This window comes from Paroedura picta, chromosome 1, assembly GCF_049243985.1.
Source record: "Paroedura picta isolate Pp20150507F chromosome 1, Ppicta_v3.0, whole genome shotgun sequence".
NCBI lineage: Eukaryota > Metazoa > Chordata > Lepidosauria > Squamata > Gekkonidae > Paroedura > Paroedura picta.
In genome coordinates, this window is record NC_135369.1 from 23,013,756 (window position 1) to 23,036,765 (window position 23,010).

The 23,010-nt window shown below is 47.4% G+C and overlaps 1 protein-coding gene and 1 long non-coding RNA gene across 2 annotated transcripts; both read left to right on the forward strand.

The window, feature by feature from the left end:
* The first annotated feature begins 4,232 nt into the window (after positions 1-4,232).
* On the forward strand, positions 4,233-6,628 carry LOC143833032 (uncharacterized). Its single transcript, XR_013229508.1, has 2 exons — positions 4,233-4,462; positions 6,358-6,628. It is a non-coding gene; the product is annotated as an uncharacterized LOC143833032 (long non-coding RNA).
* A 1,599-nt stretch (positions 6,629-8,227) lies between these two features.
* LOC143832981 (uncharacterized) lies at positions 8,228-10,629 on the forward strand. The gene is made up of 2 exons (XM_077328255.1): positions 8,228-8,499; positions 10,299-10,629. The coding sequence occupies exons 1-2, from the start codon at positions 8,257-8,259 to the stop codon at positions 10,542-10,544; spliced, it is 489 nt and encodes a 162-aa protein (XP_077184370.1). The 5' UTR covers positions 8,228-8,256; the 3' UTR covers positions 10,545-10,629.
* Positions 10,630-23,010: the final 12,381 nt, after the last annotated feature.

Here is a 23,010-nt window from a genome sequence, read left to right on the forward strand (position 1 = left end):
GCTGGCCCCATTGTACATGGGCTACACTTTGCATTGCCTTGCATATGGGCTGCACTTTCTCCAGCAAGAACAGTGTTCAGGGCTGGTGAGAAACCCACCAGTTATTGAACATCTCGGTCTGCCTTATGGATCAGACTGAGGCAGAGTAGGGTTTATTTATTAATTTGTTACACTTATATTCCACCTTCCTCTTTGGTGGGACTCAAGGCAGATTAATCCCAAACCTTAAAACCATAAACCTCCAGATGGCAGAAAGAGAATCCTTCCACACTTACCCCACAACTGTATGACAACCATCCACAAAGGATTCTAGCAATGATATAACAAAGCTGTGGGGGGGGGGGCAAGATCTTAAACAACCCGGCATCAACCAAAGACATGGCTGAAGAGCTTAGATAGCTCCGTCAGGGTCCTCAACTCTTCTGGGAGTTCCACTAGGTCGAGGCCAGGACCAAAAAGGCCCTGACCCAAGTCAAGGCCAGGCATACCACTCTGGGGCCAGGGTTCACTAACAGATTAGTACCTGCAGAGTGAAGAGCCCTGGGGGGGAAATAAGCAGAATCCAGGGGTTACCAAGACCTGGGTAATTTTGGGATGGAGGATAATTAGAAAGGGAGAAGGACCAGACTGTCTTATGCTTCATTCCTGTCTCCTAGGTCCTAGCTCCCACCTAACCTTCCTGATCTTCCTATATTCTATCTAGATTTGAGTCCAGTAACTTGTTGCTGTCTACGGTGCAAAGGAGAAAGAAGAGACACCTATCCCAATGGCATAGATGTTCAGGCAAACAATGTCCTTTCCTTCATTGGTTTTTATTTGTTTCACCAGGACTTCTGCCAGGTTTCCAGATATCACACATTTTCAGTTGCCAAGATTTCTTCAGTGGCAGGTCCTCTATTTTGCATTAATGTTTACAGTAATTGCCAAGCAGCTTCAAGCTTTCAAAACCTTAATCCAAGTTAAAGGATATCATGACCAGCTGGCTCCTATCTGTATGGGGATCCAAGTCCGAAATCTGCTGGTGTGTGTGTGGGGGGGTGTTGACCAATAATGCCTCCAGACACAGCCCCTGCCAGTAAGCACACTACAGTTTCCTGTGCGTGCACAGACACACCCCGGAGGAGGGAGAAGAGCGCAAGCATTTCCCCCTTTTTTAGGCCCCTTCGGGGTCAGCAAGGAGAACAAAAGAACAGTGCTTTTTTTCCAGCAGGAAATGGGATATTGCCCCTGGGACATTACAGGCAATGTTTGTAAGTGGCAGACAGGAGCAGCAGATAGGCTGCCTGTCTCTAATCCACAGTGAGCCTTCTGCTAGACGATGGGCCTAGACCATGCAGACCCTTGGCACCGTCTGTAAGCAACGTGGGGGTATTCTGCATTTAGCAATAAAAACCATTTCTGCATCCTAACAGGATGCTTGACCCAGGTCCATTCCGCACAGCGCTAATGTAGCTGAAGTCTAACTGTTGTGTAACACTATTTTTTTTTACATTATGCACGATGTCGTACACAATCTGCAACACTCCCGCAAAAAGCACTTCAATGTAGCGCTTTTTTGGGAATTGTCAAAAGTAGATTCCCCCTTTAAAAAATGCTTCACTCCTGAGAATACCCTGCAACATCCGAAAAAGACATGTGCATTCTCAATATATCGGTAGAAAGAATGTTCCTCCCTAGCTCTTGCCCCCGGGCTTCCAGAGACGCAATCGCCATTTCCCCCCCCCCTTAAACTGGCAAAAGCAAGGAATAAGCGAGGCTTCTTCCACTGAAGTCCCTCCACAAGCAATTCAGAAGTGATTTAACAGTAAAACAAAGCTCCATTCTGCAATTGTCTTAGAAGTTTCCAAGCACAATACAGCCCCCTGTTCGACACTGCCCATAATCTCGGCCAGAAATTGCACCCATGGGGGGGGGGATTACTTGAAGAGCGTGTAAACGATTAAGCGCCAGCTCCTACACCAGCGAAAAAGGTCCTTCTGAGAGATCGAATGAACAAATATTTGTTGCTACTGGTGTTTTCGGTTATCAAAAAACAGTTTTTAAAGGGAAAGGAACTTCCCGGGAGCACGAGCATAACATTTCATTGGCTGTTCTGTTTGATTGACGGCGAGGGGCATGAAGAAGCGCGGAAAAATATCGCCTCCTTTGTTGCGATTCCGGCAAGACCGGAAACCTGTGGGGAATGAAAACAGAGCTAGTGGGAAAGCCTTTTTTCCTGGTAGGGACGGCTGTGTCGTTATCAAGACCTGCCACTATTAATTGTAGCGCTTTACGATAGCGCTTACATTTGGCTACATGGGCGGTGGTGCGGAATGGCTCCCACTTGAGGTAGGCTGATGCCAAAAAGGTCCTGTCTAGGCTTCTGCTCAAAAACCAGCAGGGAGCAGCCGAGAACTGACACCATCTTCTAAGCTGAGCATTTCTCCTCCTTCATGCTCCACTCCCCACTGCTCCTTGCTGGCTTCCAGGAGCCCCAGGGGCTGGCCAGAGGAAAAAGCTAAGAGGCACATTTGCAAGGTGGCAAAGTTTGCAATGTGGAAAAATAATTTGCAAGAGAGCTTTTCTGCCAAGGCACTAAGGTAGCACTGCATGAAATGATTCACAACATTACCAGGACAAATGATTAGGGACTGGAGTCCATACTATTGTTTACACCCTGCCAATGATCCCACATTATTTTGTGTCATTTCATCTTTGCTTCAGTTCTGTGTTTTGACTTCTGCTTAGTTCTGCAACCCACATTCTATTATCATTGTTTCCTGAATGTCTCACCCTGTGGATTGTATTGACTGACTCCAAGTCCTGGCCGCTGGGAGACCAGGTGAGGCCATCCATGTCCACTCCACTGCGCCAGCCCAGGTGGCCCTTCTGGCTGGCTGGCTCACCCTGCTCTGCAGGAGCCCTTCCGCCTACCCTCCACTTTTCTATGGCCCATGTTGAAAACGAGGAGGGCAGTATATAAATATAAGAAATTAGGGGTGGGCAAACTGTGGCCCTCCTAATGTCCATGGACTACAATTCCCATGAGCCCCTGCCAGCATATGTTTCGAGGAGGACAGTATATATAAATATAATAAATCTGGAGGGCACGGTTTGCCCACCCCTGTAATAAATAAATAAATATACCTGAGGTCTGGGGAAAGACGGGTTATACACTTAAATTATTATTCTACAGAGCCAGAGCTATGATAGAAAAGACCTGGACTGTGTGCTCAATGTCAGACAGGCCACCCTATGTGGTGGGACAGCTAACAGAAGTGTATAATTCCCACTGATTTTAATGAGACATTCCAAAGAAAGCATGCACAGGATTCTCAGTCTCGGGAATGAAGAACTGAACCAGTCCAGAGCTGGAAGAAAGCATCAAAGCTTTCTTGCATTATCACAGCATATTTGAATGGTTCCAGTAGTCAGCCCTGGTTTGCCTCTTCCCTACAAGGACCAGTTTTCCTGATTCTAGTGTTTGGTTTGAGTTCTTCCCAATTAAAAGCAACCTGCTCCAAACGAACATACCCCTGGCATGCTGAGGAGAAGAAACCAGCCTAATTTCGCTTTCCCTTGTTGCAGGGATTTTTCCCCACCACTTCAAGAGAGAGCATTCAGACATGCACCCCAATGTGAGAGAAACTCAGGTTACTTGAGTCTTTTGTATCACTAGCTTTGAGAGAGGATGCCCAGCCACTATCACAAGCGGTGAAGCCACCCTGGTAGAAACCTCCAAGGACTTACAGGGCTGAAGCTGAATAAGGTCTAAACCACAAGGTCCGTTTTGGCAGCTTCCTTTTTTTTCAAGAGACAAGACAGGACTGTTCTTAGCTGAGGAGTTCTTTGATTCCAGCTGGAATAGTGGTAGTCTTCTCCTGGCCACTGATAGGGGATGGAAGGGGGGTTAGGATTCTCAGATCCAGGTTGGGAAACTCCTAAAGATTTGAGGATGGAGCCTGGGGAGGAGAGGGACCTCAGCGAGGTACAATGCCCTAGAGTCCCCCCTCCAGAGCATCCATTTTCTCCAGGGGAATTGTTCTTTGTAGTCTGGAGATGAGCTGTCGTGCCAGGAGATCCACAGGTCCCACCTGGAAGCTGGCATCTTTATACTGGAATAAGGCAGGGCTATCCAGGATACCAGTGATCTAGTGAGCAAATAAAATTTGCTGCCTGTGTCACCAGAGCCCCACAAGCCAGTGGCCAATGGATCTGGTTCATCTGTGATGTCACAGATGTGCACCATCGTCTGTTTTGCCCACAAGACCACCACTCGCTGACATTAGCCATGCTCACTCTGATGTGGGTTTTCTGCTTCTGCCAAGGATGTTTTGCTGGAGCCAAAGCTCCAGTGGATGAACGGCAGGAATCTGCCCCATGGGAGATCTGGGTGTTTATCTCTACTGTGGTTTTGGTGCTGCTGGCAATTGGGACAAAATATTGCTCTGGAATGCCCTGTGAGGAAAAGGCAGAAAGAAAGGTGGATAATCTTGTTTTGCTTGATTCAGATGCAGGGTTTTTTTTTAAAAAACTGTTTCTTTCTGGCAGAGGCTGAGCACCAGTGGTGGGTGTGGAGCCAGGTGGATTTGGGGGCAGCCCTGGGTTCACTAATCTCCTGGGTAGGGTTGCCAACCTGCAGGTGGAGACTGCAGATCTCAAGGAAATACAAGTCATCTCCACACTATAGAGGTCAGTTTCCCCTGAAGGAAATGGAAAGGTGGACTCTATGGCATTATTCTCCTCTGAGGTCTCTCCCCTCCCCCAAACTCAGCCCTTCCCAAGCTCCACTTCCAAATCTCCAGGAATTTTCCAGCCCAGAGATGGCAACCCTACTCCTGGATAAGAAGGGATTGTACAGTGTATGACATTTTGTATGTAAGCAGCAGCGCCTTCCCCTGAGAGCCCTGATATTATCCTTCTGTCAGTGGACGTGCTGGGATCTGCCATGGCTCAGTGGCATGCAGAGCATCCTGAGTTCAATTCTTGGCATTTCCATTTAAAAGGACCAGGAATGAAAGTGAAAGACCTCAGCCTGAGACTCCAGTCTGAGCAGGTAGCACTGATCTTGAAGGGCCAATGGCCCCTGATTCAGTATAAGACAGCATCGTTTGTGCTGAAGACGTCCTCCAATTTCTCTGCCTCAAATGTCCCATCTTCACACCCGCCTCCCTCTCCTTTCTCCTGGGGACAGGATTTTTTTAAAGCAAACTGCCTGCAGCAACGAATAGGTGTACAAGCATGCAGGCAAAGCCAAAAGTAATTTTTCCAAAAGTTGTCACACAAAGAATGCCTCTCTAAAGTGCCCCCCCCCCAATTCAGGAACGAGATTATATTTTTTAAGAATCAAGACTCGTGATTCTATAAGGTGTGGCATTCAAAAAGCACTATGCATCTATTTTCTATGATTAGATGCATTGGCGTTTAAGCGAGAAAGTATTGAATTTAAAAAAAGATTAGCAGGCATGGTGGGCCCTTTAAAACACTGAGAAAGGGGATTCGTTGCCTGGCTTGATTGACAGGTGGAAGAGAGTTGCATGTAAAGCGCATTGCTCTCTTCCACCATTTCCAGCAGCACTTGTGGAGTGTAAGAAGTGCGAAAATGCAGTAGATGAAAACGAGACAGCATGAATGGCCAGGAGGTGTGATGTTTAGCGCTACGCCATTCAGCTGGCATAACGCTATTTTTAACAATGTGCGGAATTTCCCGAAAAGTTTATCTAACACTAAACGGAATATGTAAGTACCTTAAAAGGCTGAGAGCAAATGGAATGCACTAGGTAAACTGTTTAACTAGAGAGGCAAGGAACACCAAATGTTGTTTTTCCTATTTTCACTTAAAGGCTTCCGTTTGCCCTCCTTCAAGCTCACATTCCCTTATGGTGGGCCACACCAGCTCCCTCTCCTCCAGTGGCAAAGGCAAGCTTCCGCACCTCTGGCTCTAGAAAAAAAAATTGAGTCTTCCAAATTCTATTTGCTCTGCATGGACAGCCTCATAACATTTGGCCATCATAAGCTGACTCTTCCCTGTTGCCAACATGTCTGTGGTCTTCATGACTGCTCTAAATAGCTCCTGGGTCAAAGACCCAGACTTGCACTTTATAGAGAGCTGCCAACTCTAGCCAGGAAAATTCCTGGAGATATGGGAGCAGTGCCTGTGGAAGGAACAGGGATTTCCCCTAGACTCCATGGTATACCATAGAGTTTGCCCTCTGAAGCTGCCATGTTTTCCAGGGGCTCTGATCTTTCTAGTCTGGAGATCAATTCTCATTTTAGGGAGATCTCCAGACCCTACCTGGAAACCATCAGCCTTAACTTTATAATACTTTGACCATGAGACAATGTAGCTGAAAAGCTCCTTCCTTTCCCTCTCCTCAGCAGGAAGCGGCCCTCTCAAGTTCAGAGGAGTTGGAAAGCCGCCTTCTTCAGGCCTTCACAGAGATGGAGCAGGAGCTGGTGAAGCTCATTACGTTAATGCGCAGCCACAAGGCCAGCCTCGCTGTACGCCACCGAGGTTGCAAGACATCAGACTGCCGGCAGGCCAGAGAAAGTGGAAAGGCCTTTAACCTGGCTGTGTACAATATTGTGGAGGACTGAGCTTGAGGCCTGTCACAGGAGGGCCTCGGAAAGAATAAACTATGGCAGAGGACGCAGTGGAACATTTATGGGGCTTGGGGAGCCAAGCTGGAGGATGCATGGTGAAGCACGGCAAAACAAGGGAAAGGCGAGGCAAAATAGTCCAGAGCAGGGGGAGGGGGAAGAGTGGGATGAGGGGATGGCATGAAGGACCTAGAGAAGGAAGTAGGGCTGCCAACTCCAGCTTGGAAATTTGGTGAGGAAGGAGAGGGAATCAGCAGGAATGTGAGACCATAGAGACCTGTCAACCCTCTGAAGCGGCTCTTTCCTCCAAGAGAACTTCCTTCCAGTCTGGAGATCAGCTGTAATTCTAGAGGGACCACATCTGGAGGTTGGCAACCTAGAAGATATGGTTAATTATGTACATACTTTGTTTACATGCCGCTTTTCTCTCCAGTAGGGATACAGAGTTGGCTTACTTTGCTCTCCTCTCTTCCATTTTACCCTCACAACAACCCTATGAGGTAGGGTCACCCACCCCAAGGTCACCCACCAAATTTCTATAGCAGAGTATGGATTTGAAACAGGATCTTCCAGCTCTTGGCCTGTCACTCTAACTACCATCCCATTCTGGCTCTACTGTACATGCAGGGGTAGTCAAACGGTGGTTCTCCAGATGTCCATAGACTACAATTCCCATGAGCCCTGCCAGCATGGTGCTGGCAAGGGCTCATGGGAATTGTAGTCCATAGACATCTGGAGAACCACAGTTGGGTCATTAGAGAAATAGCTGATAGAGGATGGCATTCGAATGGCCTTGGGCTTTCACTAGGGCTGCCAGCTCTGGGTTGGGATATTCCTGGAGGTGAAGCTGCCGAGGGCAGGGTTTGTTATTGTTAATCTAAGTTATCTGTATTGTTTCTGTTTTATGTGAACCGCCCTGAGCCTTCAGGGAGGGCGGTATATAAATATAAGAAATAAATAAATAGCTCCGTGGCAGAGTATCTGCTTGGCATGCAGAAAGTCTCAGGTTCAATCCCCCAACATCTCCATTTTTAAGGATGATGTAATAGTTGGTTTTTATTTATTTATCTGGATTTTTATACCACCCATTCTTTGCAAGTATCAGAGATCCTGGAGAGGCACTGCCAGCCTGAGTAGATGGCGGCAGATTGTGAATGGGTGGGCAGGAAGGGATGTGCCACTGTTTGTCTCTTGTGGCCCTTCCTTGCACACCCAGGGAATTGCTGGTCGTCACTGTGGGATGGTAGATAAATTCTCTCCAGGCCAGGCTGGATTCTGGAGATTTTGGGTGGAGGGATCACTTGGGTATGAAATGTGGGTCACTGTGGGTAGGCAGGTAGTTGTGAGTTCCTGCACTGTGCAGAGGGTTGGACTAGATGACCCTGTAAATCCCTTCCAACTCTGATTCTATGATTTCAGCAGCGATTTGACTCCAGAATGTTAAAATCAGGATTCAGCCTCTAGAGAACATGCAGGGGGCCTTTAGAGAGCAGGCCACTTTTGTGAAGCTCCATTATCCTGCTTGCCTTTGGGGCTGAGCTTCCTTTGCAGACCAACACTCAGTCTGTGGAAACCTAGGAGGTCATGACCCCCAGCTGCTTCGCCTACCTGGGGTTTGTGATGTCACGTCCGGCCACTGCCATAGCAAGGCCTCCTGCAATCTAAAACAAGCAGGCCATGATCCTGAGCAGCAGGCTCTTCGTGCTCTCCCTCTGCTGCACAGCGGGCTGGGCCGCCCCCATCTTGTATAAGCAGGACCAGGCCTCAGAGGCCAAGAGTGACCAAAGTCTGCGATATGTGCCTGCAGGGCTGGAGCAGAGGATTGTGTTGTGGCTATTGAGCGTCATGGGGTTTTATGGCCTGGCCTGGCTCTTTGATGACTTCCCCATGGAGCCATGTACCACATGGCAGGGAGCAGAGGTGAGTGCCCAAGAGAAAGGTGTGTTGGTTGGCGCAGTGCTGGACGTCTGGTGCGTCTTCTGGAACAGCGGCTATGCTGTCTGAAGTAGGGAGATTCCTTGTCCCAGGAATGAAATCCTGTGTCTACACCAGGTCTTTCTCGTTACCATTACTTCGGAACATTCTTCAAGCTTAGAGAAACCCCGGAAGTGATGTCAGCAGACCCCACCTCCCTGCCCCCAGAAGTCACATGTCACTGGAAGTGACATCACTCAGACACTCCCACCAAATATGACATCATGTTCCATCAACTGCCCCCACCTCACAGCACCAGAAACAACCTACTCTCCTAGGCTGGGAGCAGGGCTGGGGCAGGCATCCTCCGCTCCATCACCCCTTGCCACCCCACTAATTTAGTTAAAACAAGACCATGATGAGCCTTGGCCAGCAAGGATTTTTATGACTGAGGCCTCTCCCTTTCCCACTCCCTCTAGGCCAGGGGTAGTCAAAACTGTGGCCCTCCAGATGTCCATGGACTACAATTCCCATGAGTGCTGGCAGGGGCTCATGGGAATTGTAGTCCATAGACATCTGGAGGGCCGCAGTTTGACTACCCCTGCTCTAGGCCCATCTTTGGCCATTTTAGGAGGGGGAAACAGGTCTCCTTGACCATATATAGCCATATCACAGATCATTTTTTTAAAATGTAAACGCATATAAAAATTACTTAACTTTCACTCAGTCGGCAAAACCCTGGGGTTTCTTGATGGCCCTAAGAATGGCAGGATTTGAGGGAAGGATCTCAGCAAGTATATCCATGGAATCTGTCCTTCAGAGTTGCCATCTGCTCCAGGGGACTGATCTCTGTCACCCGGAGATCAGTTTCTAATTGCGGGAGATTACAGGCCCCACCTGGAAACTGGCACCCCCAAGGCCTACAGTATTAGGTAGGGTTGGGAAAATTCCTGGAGATTTAGGGGTGGCACCAGAGGAGGATGGGATTTAGGGAGGGGAGGGACTTCAGCTGTGTATAAAACCACAGAGGCACAAGGTCATAGAGTCCACCCTCCAAAGCAGCCATTTTGTCTCTGTGGCCTGGAGATGAGTTGTAATTTGGGGAGATCTCCAGGAGGCTGACAACTCTATCTTAGGGCATGCAGCAGCTGACACGGATGGGAAAAGATTCTATAAAGCTGCCACCAACCTTGTTGTTTCTAGGATCAAAAGTAGCTGTTTGTCGCAACAGCGATCCAAACGGTTATGAAAGCAGGAAGCCTGGATTAGGCAAGGAAACTGCCAACTATGTTAGCTGGTGACAGGAGGGTGCAGTGATTGCTGAGATAAATTGTACAGACATCACTTAAGGGTTGAAGCAGGAGTAGGATTATCAGCTCAGGGTTGGGAAATACCTGAAGACTTTGGAGGTGAAGCCAGCAGTGGGCAGGGAGGGACCTAAGTGGAGTATAATGGTATGGAGTTAACCTCCAAAGCAGTTATTTTTTTCTAAGGAAATTCATCTCTGCCACCTGGAGATGATCTGTTAATCACAGGGGATCCCCAGATCCCACCTGGGGACAGGTATCCTTATGCAGAATATATAGATTATTAAGGGGATTGAGGGAACTCTTCACCTGACCTTTCAATTCCCCAGAAGTGAAAGCCAGATGCAAGTAGACGGTGAAATTCATTGAACCAGGTCTATTGCAATTCAGAGCATGCTTGCATGCATGGGAACAGTCTGGAGACCTCTGGAGACCTCAGTGGTCAAGAGTATTGTGGCTTGCCCAAACAACTCTTCTGTGTTGCTTTCTTCTGCATAGGACATGGACTGCAAGACGTCCCCAGCCCAAATGTCTAGTCTTCCCAGGAATGGCTGCTCCGTCAGATCCACCCTGAAGTCCCTGGGGCAGATGGAGCTGAACTTGGTGACTCTCCTGTACAAACTCCGCAAACAAAAAGAGGCCCTGGTCTCTGGCTGGCCACCTGATGATGATCAGGATAGTGATACGGCAGAGGATGACCTCTCTAAAGACTTGGTGATCTACACCATTGAGGATGAGGCCTAAATAACAGTCACTAAAGCAGAAATACACAAGAAGGATGCAGCAGAAGGAATAAAGTGTTCCAGGGCTTAATTCTCATTGCACTACACTGCAGGCGTAAGTGACTTTCCATACAGAAGAACTTTTTAATTTTTTTGAGCCGCTGAGCTCCCAGGCCACTTCCCCCACCCCTGATTGGCTGGCCTCATAGAAGCTATTGACCAATAAGGAAGTTTCTGTATCTGATGCTGAGACGGAGCAGGGCCTTTGGAGTTGTGGCCCTCTCTCGGACCTGACATAGATGATGTATAGCCAATACAGATGCTTTACCTTGAATTTCAATTTATTCAGCTTTACTGAAGCTTGCTTTTAAAGTGTAGCTGATGCAGCTCCCACTGTATTGTTTGAAAGACACACAAGGCCTCTGTGGGCACCATTCGGAAAGCATCCATCTGGCACACAACAGGTGCCACTGAAGCAGGAGGAGGAGAGGAGGCATCTGAGGTCTTGAGATTCTAAAAATCAAAACGAAGGTCCTCCAGTTGCAAAAGCTGCTGTTCCAGAACCTTCTCCATTCTGGGAATCAGTGCTCCTAGCATCCCTGCTGCATTAACTCAAATGGAAGTGGAAGAGTTGGGGGGGGTCATCTGAAAAGAGAAACAGGAGCGTACTCTGTTTTTGGTGTAGTGGGGTTTCAATAGCAGTGAGAGCATAGAAGAGCTGAGTGGTCTGTTGCATCAGCAAAGAGGAAAGGTTTGGAATTTGATGGATAGGATGTGGGCGGTAGGATTAGTCTCATGTTACCTGCTGGCCAGCTGGAATTTTACCACTCACGTGGACTCTGACTGCCCTGACATGGATAGTCCCAGGCTGGAGTGATCTTGCCCCGATCTCAGGGAAACCTGCAAGGAATACCAGGGTCACAAGCAGAGGCAAACCAGCCCTCTTGCCAGCTGTGGCCTGACAGGAGAAAAGAAAGACTCTAACCAGGGACGGCCTTCTCTGCTTTGCTGCTAAGAGATCTAAAATGAGATGTAGTAACAGCTGCTGCTGATGTATATAGGCACTCCAGTCTAATTACTGTCTGTGAAGTAAGGCAATTCTTTTACAAGTTATGTGGCAAATCAGTTCAAAATCCCATTGCTCTAGTTACCAAGTCCCCTCTGCCTACCAGTGGAGAATTTGGGGGGTGGGGGGAGGAGATAAGGTTGCTAGATCCAGGTTGGGAAACTCCTGGAGATCTGGGGATGGAGCCTGGTGAGCACAGGGACCTCAGTGAGGTACAAGGCCATTTATTTTCTCCAGGGGAACTGATCTCTGTAGTCTGAGCTGTAATTTTACAGATCTGCAGGTCCCACCTAGAAGCTGCCATCTCTACATAGGTCAATTGTTAACAGTTCTGTGCCTATCCCACTGCCTCCCAAGGGCTGAGCTAAGAGCAGTTAAAAACAAAACTGCAATGAATAACCTGATAGAATTTTCTAATAGAATTGACAGAGCAATCACAGGCAGAGACAAGGTAAAGGCATGGATCACAGTCCATAGTAGAAAGCCCAAGTGCTTAGTTTAGGGAGTCCACTGTCTGCTGTTTTAAAGGTAGTAAAAGCTTCAATTACATGACTTTTCTAACCAATCCTACACCTCGTTCTTCTAAATATCCCCAACCTGTGGCCATCTTTGGAATTCAGACACAGGGAGGGGTTGGGGATGGTAGATGCAATCATAAAATGGCTGCTGCAGGGAACAGACTAACCACAAAATGTCAGGGAGTGAGGTCATGCGTAACTCTCATAGTAACATTTCAGGCAGGAGCTCTTTTTCGAATGAACTTATTGTTCAAAAATATCTTCTTGCTTACACTCAATTTATCTTCAGTCACGCGGTAAAGATCTGCTGGGATGGCAACTGCTACCTATGCACTGTAGTTGTTTTAATATGCACAGCCAATCAGATCATCAGTGGCCCCTTAGAAGCCCTGCTTGGTGGACACCGTGGCACGGATGGACCCCATACTGGGCACTCTTGCAATGTATGTTCAAGAGAATTAATTTTCTCAAGAGACAGAAAAGGTCTAGGTTCCAGGAGACTTGAGTTCAAAGCCTCCATTCTGCCTGTCTCTCAACCTAATCTACCTCATAAGGCTGTTGCGGGGATAAAATGTACTGGATGGATAAAAGAGCTGATTGCAAAGAGAAATCACTCCTCCAACAAGACTGCAATTGTAACAAGAAAATCTTACCCCATAGCTTTGGATTATAGGGGCATTTCCACACTGGTTCAATGTAGTGTAATGTTTGCCAGAAGATGTCGCTATATTCCGGCCACTCCATATCATGTCACCAACATCCAGCATCTAGGCAGCTCGCTACATCCTCCATTTTAAAGTGCAAGTTCAGGAATCGCATAAAGTGGATTCACCAACCTATTTAGCACTAGCTAAGGGAGAACAACTAGCAGGCAACCAGCAGAAGGAAGGTATGAAGGCTCAAACACGCTAAAGTTGCCTGCCTCGTTCCACCCTTGCACCCACCTCCTTGTTCCTGGGGACAGTAATTTTTTTTAAATTGCTAACTTCCTGGAGCAACAAGCAGGTGAACAAGCATGCAGGCAATGCCAGAAATAAAATAATTTTTTTCCAAAGTTGTAACACACAGCGTGCCTTTCCAAAGTTTTCTCCCCCCTCCCCCAATCAGGAACAAGCTTAATTTTTAAAAGTATCAAAGGACTCGTGATCCCATGAGAGGTGGCATTCAGAAAGCACTATGCATCTGATTCAATGCATAGGCATTTCAATGAAGTATGAAATTAAAAAAAATTAGTGGGCATCGTGGGACCTTTAAAACATGGAGAAAGGGGATTGCTTGTGTGGATTGATTGACAGGCAGAAGCGCAACACATATAGGGCACGTTGCTGTCTTCTGCTATTTCCAGCAACAGACATGGAGGGTGAGAAGCATGAAAAGGCAGCAAACAAAGGCAAGACAGCAAAAAGGTGAGGGGGGGGCTGGAAGGCACAATAAAATTTAGGGCGTTGCCGTTCAGCTGGCGGAACACTATTTTGTTCATGTGCAGAAATTGCCTAGAATTTGAAGGGCCCTAGTCAGCTAATCCAAGGGGGTCCCTAATAAGGAAGTTTGTGTAGGAGATGACTCTTAAGACGAATGTGTGGGCAGTGTAATTGGGAAACAACCATTCACACACAAAACATCAACAAGGAAGAGAGGTCTCCAAATTAATGAATGGTACGTTCCTTCTGTATTAGACGGGTCTTCCACATGGTTGTTTTTGTTCAACTGGGTAAAACAGGCCTGTTCCACTGAACTTTACCCATGCCACTATGTCAGTTCAAGCCACACAACCAGTAATACCCAACAGTGCTGTGGCAGAAATGGAGTAATACCCAACAGTGCTGTGGCAGAAATGGAGTAATACCCAACAGTGCTGTGGCAGAAACGGAGTCACAATTTGGTGCCAAACAAAGGGTCCAATATATGATGTGTAATTCACAACATTATGGTCCCATTCTTTTAAAAACTGAAAACGGGCATTGCCTCCAGGCCCTTGAACATCGTTCTGCATTTGCTCCATTCTGTCCACATCCTTTTTGAAGTGAGGCTTCCAGAACTGGAAGTGGTACTCCGAGTACAACCCGATGAGTGCGGGAAAGAAACAAGTGGGTGGCAGGAAACACATCAGCGTGTGCTGTAGCATCCACACTGGGGATCACTGTCATAGATCCACAGAATTGTATGCCTGAAAAATACCTGAATTCACCTCTTGAGCTTTTGATCTTGAACCTTGCATCTAGTAAAGATAGCAGGTAAAGGTAGATGCTCACTTGACCAAGTAAGAAATTTTCTGTATATGTATTTTCCTATCACCCACTGAGGCAAGGTTTGGGAAGCCCTATATTCAAAGCCCCAATACTTGTACATGCCTGAAGAAGAAGAGTTGGTTTTTATACCAGGAGTCTCGAAGCAGCTTACATTCACCTTCCCTTCCTCTCCCCACAACACACACCCTGTGAAGGAGGTAGTGCTGAGTGAGCCCTGATATGACTGATATTTGAGAACAGAACTATCAGGGCCCAAGGTCACCCAGCTGGCTGTATGTGGAGAAGTGGGGAATCAAACCTGGCTTGACAGATTAGAAGCTACTGCTCTTAACCACTACACCAAGGTTGCGTATACTAAATCAGATCACTGGTCCATCAAGGTCAGTGTAGTCTACTCTGGCTGGCAACAGCTCTCTAGGGTAGGACATGTGCTGTCAGGGGCTCATGGGAATTGTAGTCCATGGACATCTGGAGAGCCACAGTTTGACCATCCCTGCTCTAAGGTCTTTGATAGAGGACTTTCCCATCACCTCATGTCTGGTCCTTTTAACAGGAGATGCTGGGGATTGAACCCGGGACCTTCTGCATGCCAAGCGAAGGCTCTTCTGCTGAGCCACAGCCCCTCCCCTCAAGGGTAGTACAGTAGACTGCACCACTGCATAACTTGAAAGGAAAGCTCCATGTAGGCCACCTTGAGTTCCTTCAGGATACTAAGATAGCTGATGAAATGCACAAAGGGACTCAGAAGTCAGTGCTTTGTTCTGTGCCCGATCCCCAGGTCTGGGAAGGAAGGAAGGCTGAGATGGTGGGAGCTTTTGTACGATTTCTTTCTGAACTCAGGTCAACAGCAGGTTTCAGCAATACCCTTTCAAGAACTTCCGGTTGAACGGAGAGATTATTCCCAGAGATTTTTCCAGCTCAGCTTTCAAGCTCACCTCTCTCTGTTGCCATAGTTACTGGCAGAAAACACACCTTAAAAGCCACCCCAGCTCCAAACCACTGTTCTCCACTTGATTCCCCACCTAATCTGACTTAGTCTCTACATTAGCTCATTTTCTCCTCTGCATAGTACATGGAAACATGATTTCTGGAACAAGCTTAAACAGGAAGGCTTGTCTATCAACAGCCAGCCCGAACATTTTCCAGACTCCATTCAGCTTCTCATCCTTTGCAGGTGGGTGCGTCTGCACCATCACCACCCCAATTAGTACCTCCTGAGGTTTGGTTATCTCCCCCCACACCTTTTTGGTCTAGCTACAGAAAGATCTTTGAGTGGGAGTTTCCAGACTGGATTAAAACATGTTAAGAGGTCCCACGATGGATCTTAGAAACAAAATGTTTCCATTGGCCTGGAGAAAGTGCTGTAGAAAACCTGCTTTGCATCCCAAAAGCACCAGGTGAAAAGGATCTGAGTGGCACAGTGGTTAGAATTTATGATTGTGGAAAGCAGGTTAAATCTCTGCTGGCTAAAAAAGATTACGACTTCATGCCAGTCATTCCATCTGTCTAACCTAGGGGTCCCTGATGTGATGTTCCTCCAGACTTTTTCCGGACGACCACCTGTCAAGAATGAGGCAGAGGTTAGCGAGTAGAGTCTGTGATAAAGGAACTTCCAAGGTCCAGGCAGAATAAAGATCCAAAAGAAAGACTTTATTCAACAGAACTTCTACAGCAGCCAACGTGGGCCAAGACTCAATGAACAATCGCCTTGGCAGAGACAAAGATACAATGAACACTGGGGTGTACTTATAGGGAGGACCAAACATGGGAGGGGGGATGAGGACTTGAAATGGCAGGAAAGGTATATTTGCAAAAAGTTGCAAAGATTCCCAGCTGGGCCAGATGGCCCAGCTTTGATCTAAACAGTCTGCTGAGACTCCAGCGAGACAAGCAAGGTCACTAAAAGCGGAATAGATAAGGATATCCCTCTGAGGGCAGCTTTGGTACGCAAAGGCGGACAAGAACCAACACAAGGATTTATGGATTTATGACACTCGGCCTGGAGGAGTCCAGGAAAATGCGGTTGGAGGAGTGTTCATGAATCGGGGTTCATGACACCACTAAATGTTTTAGAAAGGCCAGGGGAGGCAACATGAAACCTTTAGAACTAAACTTTCTCAGTCTTAAAGGAGCCACTGGACTAAAGCTTTGTTCATAGGGTTATAGGAAGGTTAAAATGGAACTGTGGAGAAGTATGTATGCTGTGCTGAGCTCCATGGAGGACAAGCAGAATTATAATGCCCTAAATAAGAAAATAAACCTCAGAACTGGTTTACAGACATGACAGAATGGACTCCACCACTCGGGACTGCAGATTGTAGACCCCAGCTATGAATTGTAGACCCCAGCTTTCATATCCAGTTTCTATGGAACACCTGCACGCATGGAGCTGCCTTCATGCTCAGTCACATGGCTATTTATCTATCTATGCCAGTACTGTCCACTCTGACTGTAGCTCTCCAGAATTCCCATGTGGAGGACTTTCTAAACGAGAGATAGCTGGAATTGAACCCGGGACCTTCTGCATGCATGAGAGCCAGCATGATGTAGTGGCAAAGAGCAACACCCTGTAATCTGGAGAACTGATTACCCACTCCTCCTCCACATGCAGCCAGATGATTCACCTTAGGCCAGTTACAATTCTCTCAGAGCTCTAGTTCTTCAGGTCTTCTGGGATTCTTCTTAGAAAACCTATTTGCATCCTGCTGTTCTCTTCCCGGGAGCAGGGGTAGTCAACCTGTGGTCCTCCAGATGTCCATGGGCTACAATTTCCATGAGCCACTGCTAGCAAATGCTGGCAGGGGCTCATGAGAATGGTAGTCCATGGACATCTGGAGGACCACAGGTTGACTACCCCTGCAGGCAGGTCTGTGAACATCCAAATTTCATTCCCAATCAGAGTTTCAATTTCCTCCTTGACACCCTTCCTCCACTTCTCTTGATTGGCCACCTTCTCTATGGCCTCCCATGTGGAAGGCTCTGCCATAGTTTCTGATTCAGTTAAATAGGTCTTCTCGGTGGTGATCCCTGATTTGTTCTAGTTGATTTTCTGACCTCAGTTTCCGCATCTCTTCTGGGGATTCTGCTTGGTGCTTCATCTGCAAAGTTCAAGGTGTTCAGTTGTACCGCTTCTAGCCACTGTTCTCTCTTTTCTTTCATCAGTGTGGATTCTTTGAGGTTTGTCTTTTCTGTATTAGAAGGTTTTTCCTTCTTGCCAAGGTAGACTGCGCTACAAATCTTCAGAGTTTCAATTCTCAGATTAAGGACCTTGTATCCTTTACATCCTAAGGCATATCCTACAAAAATGCCTTGCTCAGTTCTTATGTCAATCTTGAATTGTTTCTCCTTGGGCACATACTCAGAAGCTTTTTATCCAAACACCTTTGGATGGTTCATGCTTGTTTTGTGTCCATAGCATTGTTCATACGGTATCTTTTTGGCACCTTTGCTGGGTAACCTGTTATGTAAATAGGTTAATCACTTCTCCCCAGCAGAAAGTCTCCAATTAAGCCAATCAAACGCTTTGAAAAATGCCAGGAAATTCCAGGTCCATTCCGCACAAGTTTAATGTAGTAGGAATGTGGCAAATTGTTATCGCTACTAGTATGCAGTTATGCACGACGTCCTACACAATCTGCCACACTCCTGAAACAGTCCCGCTAAAAGCGCTTCGTTGTAGCGCTTCCAGGGAAATCCCAAAAAGTGGATTCACCCTCTGGAAAGCGCTACAATCTTGCAAACAATCTGCAACAGTTTCGAAAAAGTTCTGTGCATTGCCATTGTTGCGGTTTCAGCAAAGTCCCTCCCCCTGGCTCTCTCCTCTGAACTTCCGGCGAAGCGATCGCCTTGTTTTTTTCTCTGAGCGAGCGGAGAGCAACGCGCCGGCGAGCCTTCATTCACCCAGCGAGGCTTCTCCGGCTGCAGTCCCTCCACAGAGCTGCTTCAAAGCTCCCCTCAAGTCACCAAGCACAACACAGCCCCGTTTGCAAGTTCCCTTTATTTTCGGCCCAAAATCGCGCTCGTGGACGGGGAGGGATTTTTTTTAACTCGGGGGAGCGTGGCGACGATGAAACAGCAGCTCACACGCCAGCTACCAGCTAGATGGGTCTCTATGTTAGTAGGAAGCAAGGAAGCAAGGATTGAAGGCATATTCGTTGCAACGTGTGTTTTTCTTTTTTTTTTAAACCTGTTCTTAAAGTGAAAGGGGCTTTTCCGGAGCATGGTAACAACCGCCCATTGGCTGCTCGCTTGATTGATGGCCAGGGGTGGGACAAAGCACGGAAAAATTCGCTTCCCACTGGAAACCTGTGGGAAATGACTGAAACGCAACTGGATTCCACTACAAAGGCAGGTATGCATTACGCCTAATTCCACTATTTTAAATTCCGTTTTTTCTTTCCGTAATCAATTTGCCACATTGATCCTGGTGCGGAATGGGCCCCAATTCCAACTACGCTAAATCTCTTCTCCAATGTCTCCCGCAGGATAGTTTTCTTATGCTGCTGAAACATGTACACTACAGAGCCTGCATATTTCACCAGTTAAAGGACATTTTTCTCCAGGCCTGTTGGCAACCCTACTTTACCACTCCTGAACTGAGTGACGAGTTTGGCTTGTTGTTCTTGGAACATTATAACTTCCTGCTAGATGGCAGAGAAGAGTATTTTCCCCCAAACCTCTACCTGAAGCCCTTCAACTGGAGCTCAATCCCATGACCTTCTGCATGCAAAGAATCCTGCTAAATGCCCCTCCCCGCAACAATTGCACATGTGTTTGCCTTTCATGCGTTTCCCCCCGGGCATAGCTTGGGAAGGTGATGGGAAAGAGATGCGCTTGTGTTGGCTAATTCAGCCGCCCCCGCCCTCACCCGGCTTGGCACCCACCCGCTCCTTGCTCCGGCTGGCTTAGCGGCCTCACAACGGCGCTCAGTCTGTGGCCACCGGGCTGGAAAGATCGCATCTTCGCTCAGCTGCGCAGCGGAAATTCCCACCGGCAGGCAGCTTCCCAGCCCAGATGGAGGAAAGGGGGCAGGGCGAGTGCCCCCACGTGTCCAGCTGGAATCTGGCCATTTTGGTTTGATTAAGAGTGATGACCGGTTTGATTTCTATATGCAGCCAGCGAGATGACCTTGGGCTATGCACAGTTCTCTTAGAGCTGTTCCCATAGAACAGTTCTCTCAGAGCTCTCTCAGCCCCACCTTCCTCATAAGGTGTCTGTTGTGGGGAGAGGAAAGATAGGTGACAGCTGTTTTGAGACTTCTTTGGGTAGCAAAGTACAAGGTTCAAAAAGCCAGCTCTTCTTCTTTTCCGTCAGCTTCTGCTAACTTGGGCCTAAGTACTCACTGCATGAGATGAGGCTTATTCCTCTGGTCACCTGCACTGTAAAATCACTTGCAACACACCAACCTGCCTCTCGCAAGACCAGCTTGGCTTCTCCGCCCAGCAGCAGCTCTTCGGGATCTCAGGCACATCATGAGGCTACCCTGATTCTTTCTTAACAGCAGATGCCTGGCATTGTCCCTGGAACCTATGTATGCAAGGCTCCTCTGTCCTAGCCAACAGCTGGCCTTCCAACAAGCACCCCAAACTTTAGGTGCCAACAACGGAAGAGGAAAGGTGGAATGGAAAGGAGCGTGACGGAATGAGCTCTGAAGCATTGTGTTGTTTTTCACTCAAGCACCTGGCTCTGCTTGTCAGGACCATGGCACAATGGGTGGGGTTAAGCCTCCCCCTCCTCAGTATGTTAATGGGTATTGGACTAATATCTGGAAAGAGAAAGCTGGATTTTTTAATACCCTACTTTTCACTACCCGAAGGAGTTCCAAAGTAGCTTACACTCACTTAGGTAGCCTACTTCACAGGCTTGTTGTGGGGTTAAATGGAGAAGAGGAGAGGATGTAAGGGGCTTTGGGTAAGGTGACCAGATTTTAACATTGGTAAAGTGGGACACCATTGACCGGGGCGGGGGGGTTCTTGATTAAAAATTTGGTCTATATGGAGCAACAAAAAGTTTCATAGAAGGCATAGAACGCAAAAATAGTATTGTAATATATATTTTTTAATTTCAACATTACAATTTGCCAGGTACCCCCAGATGTCCCTCCCAAAGTGGGACAATCTGGTCACCTTAGCCTTGGGTCCCCATTGAGAAGAAAAGTGGAGTATAAATAAATTAAATAAATAATAATAAATGAAATATTTTCCCATCCTGAATAATGGGATGAATATCCAGGCCCCCTCCGAGCCCCAAAAGGGTGAGGCAGGAGTGTAACACAGAAGCCCTGATTTATAGCTGTTCCCCTGGCCTCCCACGTGGTCCCGACAGGCCACATTACTTCAGCAGCCAGAGGCAGACAGCCTGACAGACAGCCCCATCTCTGGGTTTAAGCTTCCACATTCAGATTAGTGTTTCCCCTTGTTTGTTCACTCACCAGCATTACTGCTTTCTTCAAAACATTTATATGCCACCTTTCCACCCAATTGAGGCCTGTCAGGCAGTGACGCTAGGGGGAACCCAATGGCATGAAGCAGGCCTACCAACGCTAACTTTGTTAACCAGGAAGTAAAAGATTCATTTCCCTGATCTGGAGGGTCCAGATGAGCCTAATCTCATGAGATAGATAAGGTTAGCCCTGGAAAGTACTTGAGTAGGAAATCCCCAGCGAAGCCAAGGGTTGATATGCAGAGGCAGGCAGTGGAGAACCACCTCTGTTTGCCTTTTGCTCTGAAAATCCTATGGGGTCACCATAAATTGGCTGGAAGGCAGTTTTCACCCCCAAAGGTTTCATTGGAGCTTATGTCTGCATGCCTGGGGCTGCAGGCAATTGTAGCCAGAACAAAGCCAGAAGGGTGGGTACAGTTTTTGCTAAGAAAAACAATAAAGGTGAGCGCGTGAGAAAAATGGAAAGAAAGTGCAGATGAGCTCAAAGATGACAGACTAGGTGGAAAGGAGAGGAGGAGAAGGCCTGAAGGGTGGCATCTCTAGGTGGCAGAAAAGCCAGCATGGTGTAGTAGCTAAGAACGGCAGCCTCTAGCCTGGAGGGCAGGATTTGATTTCCCGCTCCTCCACATGCAGCCAGCTTGGGTGACCCTGGGCCAGTCACAGTTCTCATAGAGGTGTTCTCACAGAGCAGTTCTCTTAGGGCTGTCTTAGTCCCACCTACCTCACAGGATGTGTGTTGTGGAGAGGAAGGGACGTGTTTGTAAGCTGCTTCAGGGCTCCCTCGGTCGTGAAAAGTGGGGTATAAAAACTCACTCCTCTCTTTCTTTTCCTTGTGAAGATGCTGTGTAGGGTCAGACTGGAAGTGCATCAACACTGTTGTAGCCCTCCAGGGGCCAGGCATAGCCACAACGGCCCTTTCAAACCTTTGTGCCCAATTGCTGGTATTCAGAGATATACTGCTCCTGGCTGTGGGAGCCCTGATTCCCTCAGCAGATGTCTTTAGTGACTGAAGCTTTGGTTCTATGGTAAGAAGCTGACTAGAATTAAATTGGAATCAGAGGCAAGAGAGAAAGCAAGGGCACGCTGCCTGGAGAGACAGCACGCTGAAATTTGAGCAAACTTGGAAACAGAAAGAACCAAGCAAAAAACTGAGATGCCATCTCTGAGAGCCAATTTGGAGACTCAGGTTCTAATCTCTACTCTGCCATGGCATCTTGCTTAGTGATCTTGGGCCAGTTGCGTCCAGTCAAACCTACTTCACAGGGATGTTTTTCTCAGGATAAAGTGGAGAAAAATAGAACGAGGCTGTTTTCTGGATTTTCTAGATGGTTCGGTGGAAAACACCAGCCTGGGAGAAGCTGATACCCATTTAGTGCCTCTGTGGGATATGGCCTCAATTATTGGCCCCTGTGTCCTAGAACAACCCCGGGCCCAAATGGGAGGTAATATTTTAAAGAAGACATTGCCTCTTGCAAAAGCAACATAATTACCTACTTAAGGCACTCAGAGCCAGACGCATGGCGTGGCACGGTGAGAAAATGGACTGGCTGGATGTCTGCCTGGTCAGAGGAGAAAGTACCAAGTGCCCAGCCCAGCTGTGGCCGACTTCCTGGGTTCTCTAAGCACCTTCCTGGGAAAATTTCTCACAGACACCACCTTGAGCAATTCCAGTGGAGACCCCAAATTTATCTTTTTTTAAAATGTTGGGATTCAGAGATAGACTGCCCTGGACTGTGGAAGCTGTGGTTCCCTCAGCAGACATTTCTCCAGGGAATGAAGTTTTGGTTCTATGGTGTGGAGGTGGCTAGAACCAAACTGGAAGAGGAATAAGAGGCAAAAATGCTGGGAACAGCTAATTACAGATCTTCCAGCATCTTCGCTGGTTTGACCCTTAGCTTCTTCTCAGAATTACTTTGCTCTTGGATCTTCAGTAGTCTTAAGAGATCGAAGCCATCCCAGACTGAAGTCCAAAGTAAATGTAGGGCAAAACAGTTGTTAAAATGGGACTTTGGAGAAGGTGCCAGAGATTTTGTACGTGATTGAGAGTAGTCAATAGATATGTCTTTGAACTTGCCTTTGGAAAAGCCATCAAAGATAATCAATACATGTTAATACAATACACAAGTATGCAATAAAGAAGCATTCCACATCTTGTTCACTGTTTTTACCAAAAAGCTTTCCCTCCTGCCTTCCCAGCACCACAAATCATGTTCC

Coding starts and splice junctions, on each gene's coding strand:
- LOC143832981 (XM_077328255.1), top strand. CDS start 8,257: ATGATCCTGAGCAGCAGGCTCTTCGTGCTCTCCCTCTGCTGCACAGCG. Junction 8,500..10,298: donor CCACATGGCAGGGAGCAGAG/GTGAGTGCCCAA, acceptor TCTTCTGCATAG/GACATGGACTGCAAGACGTC.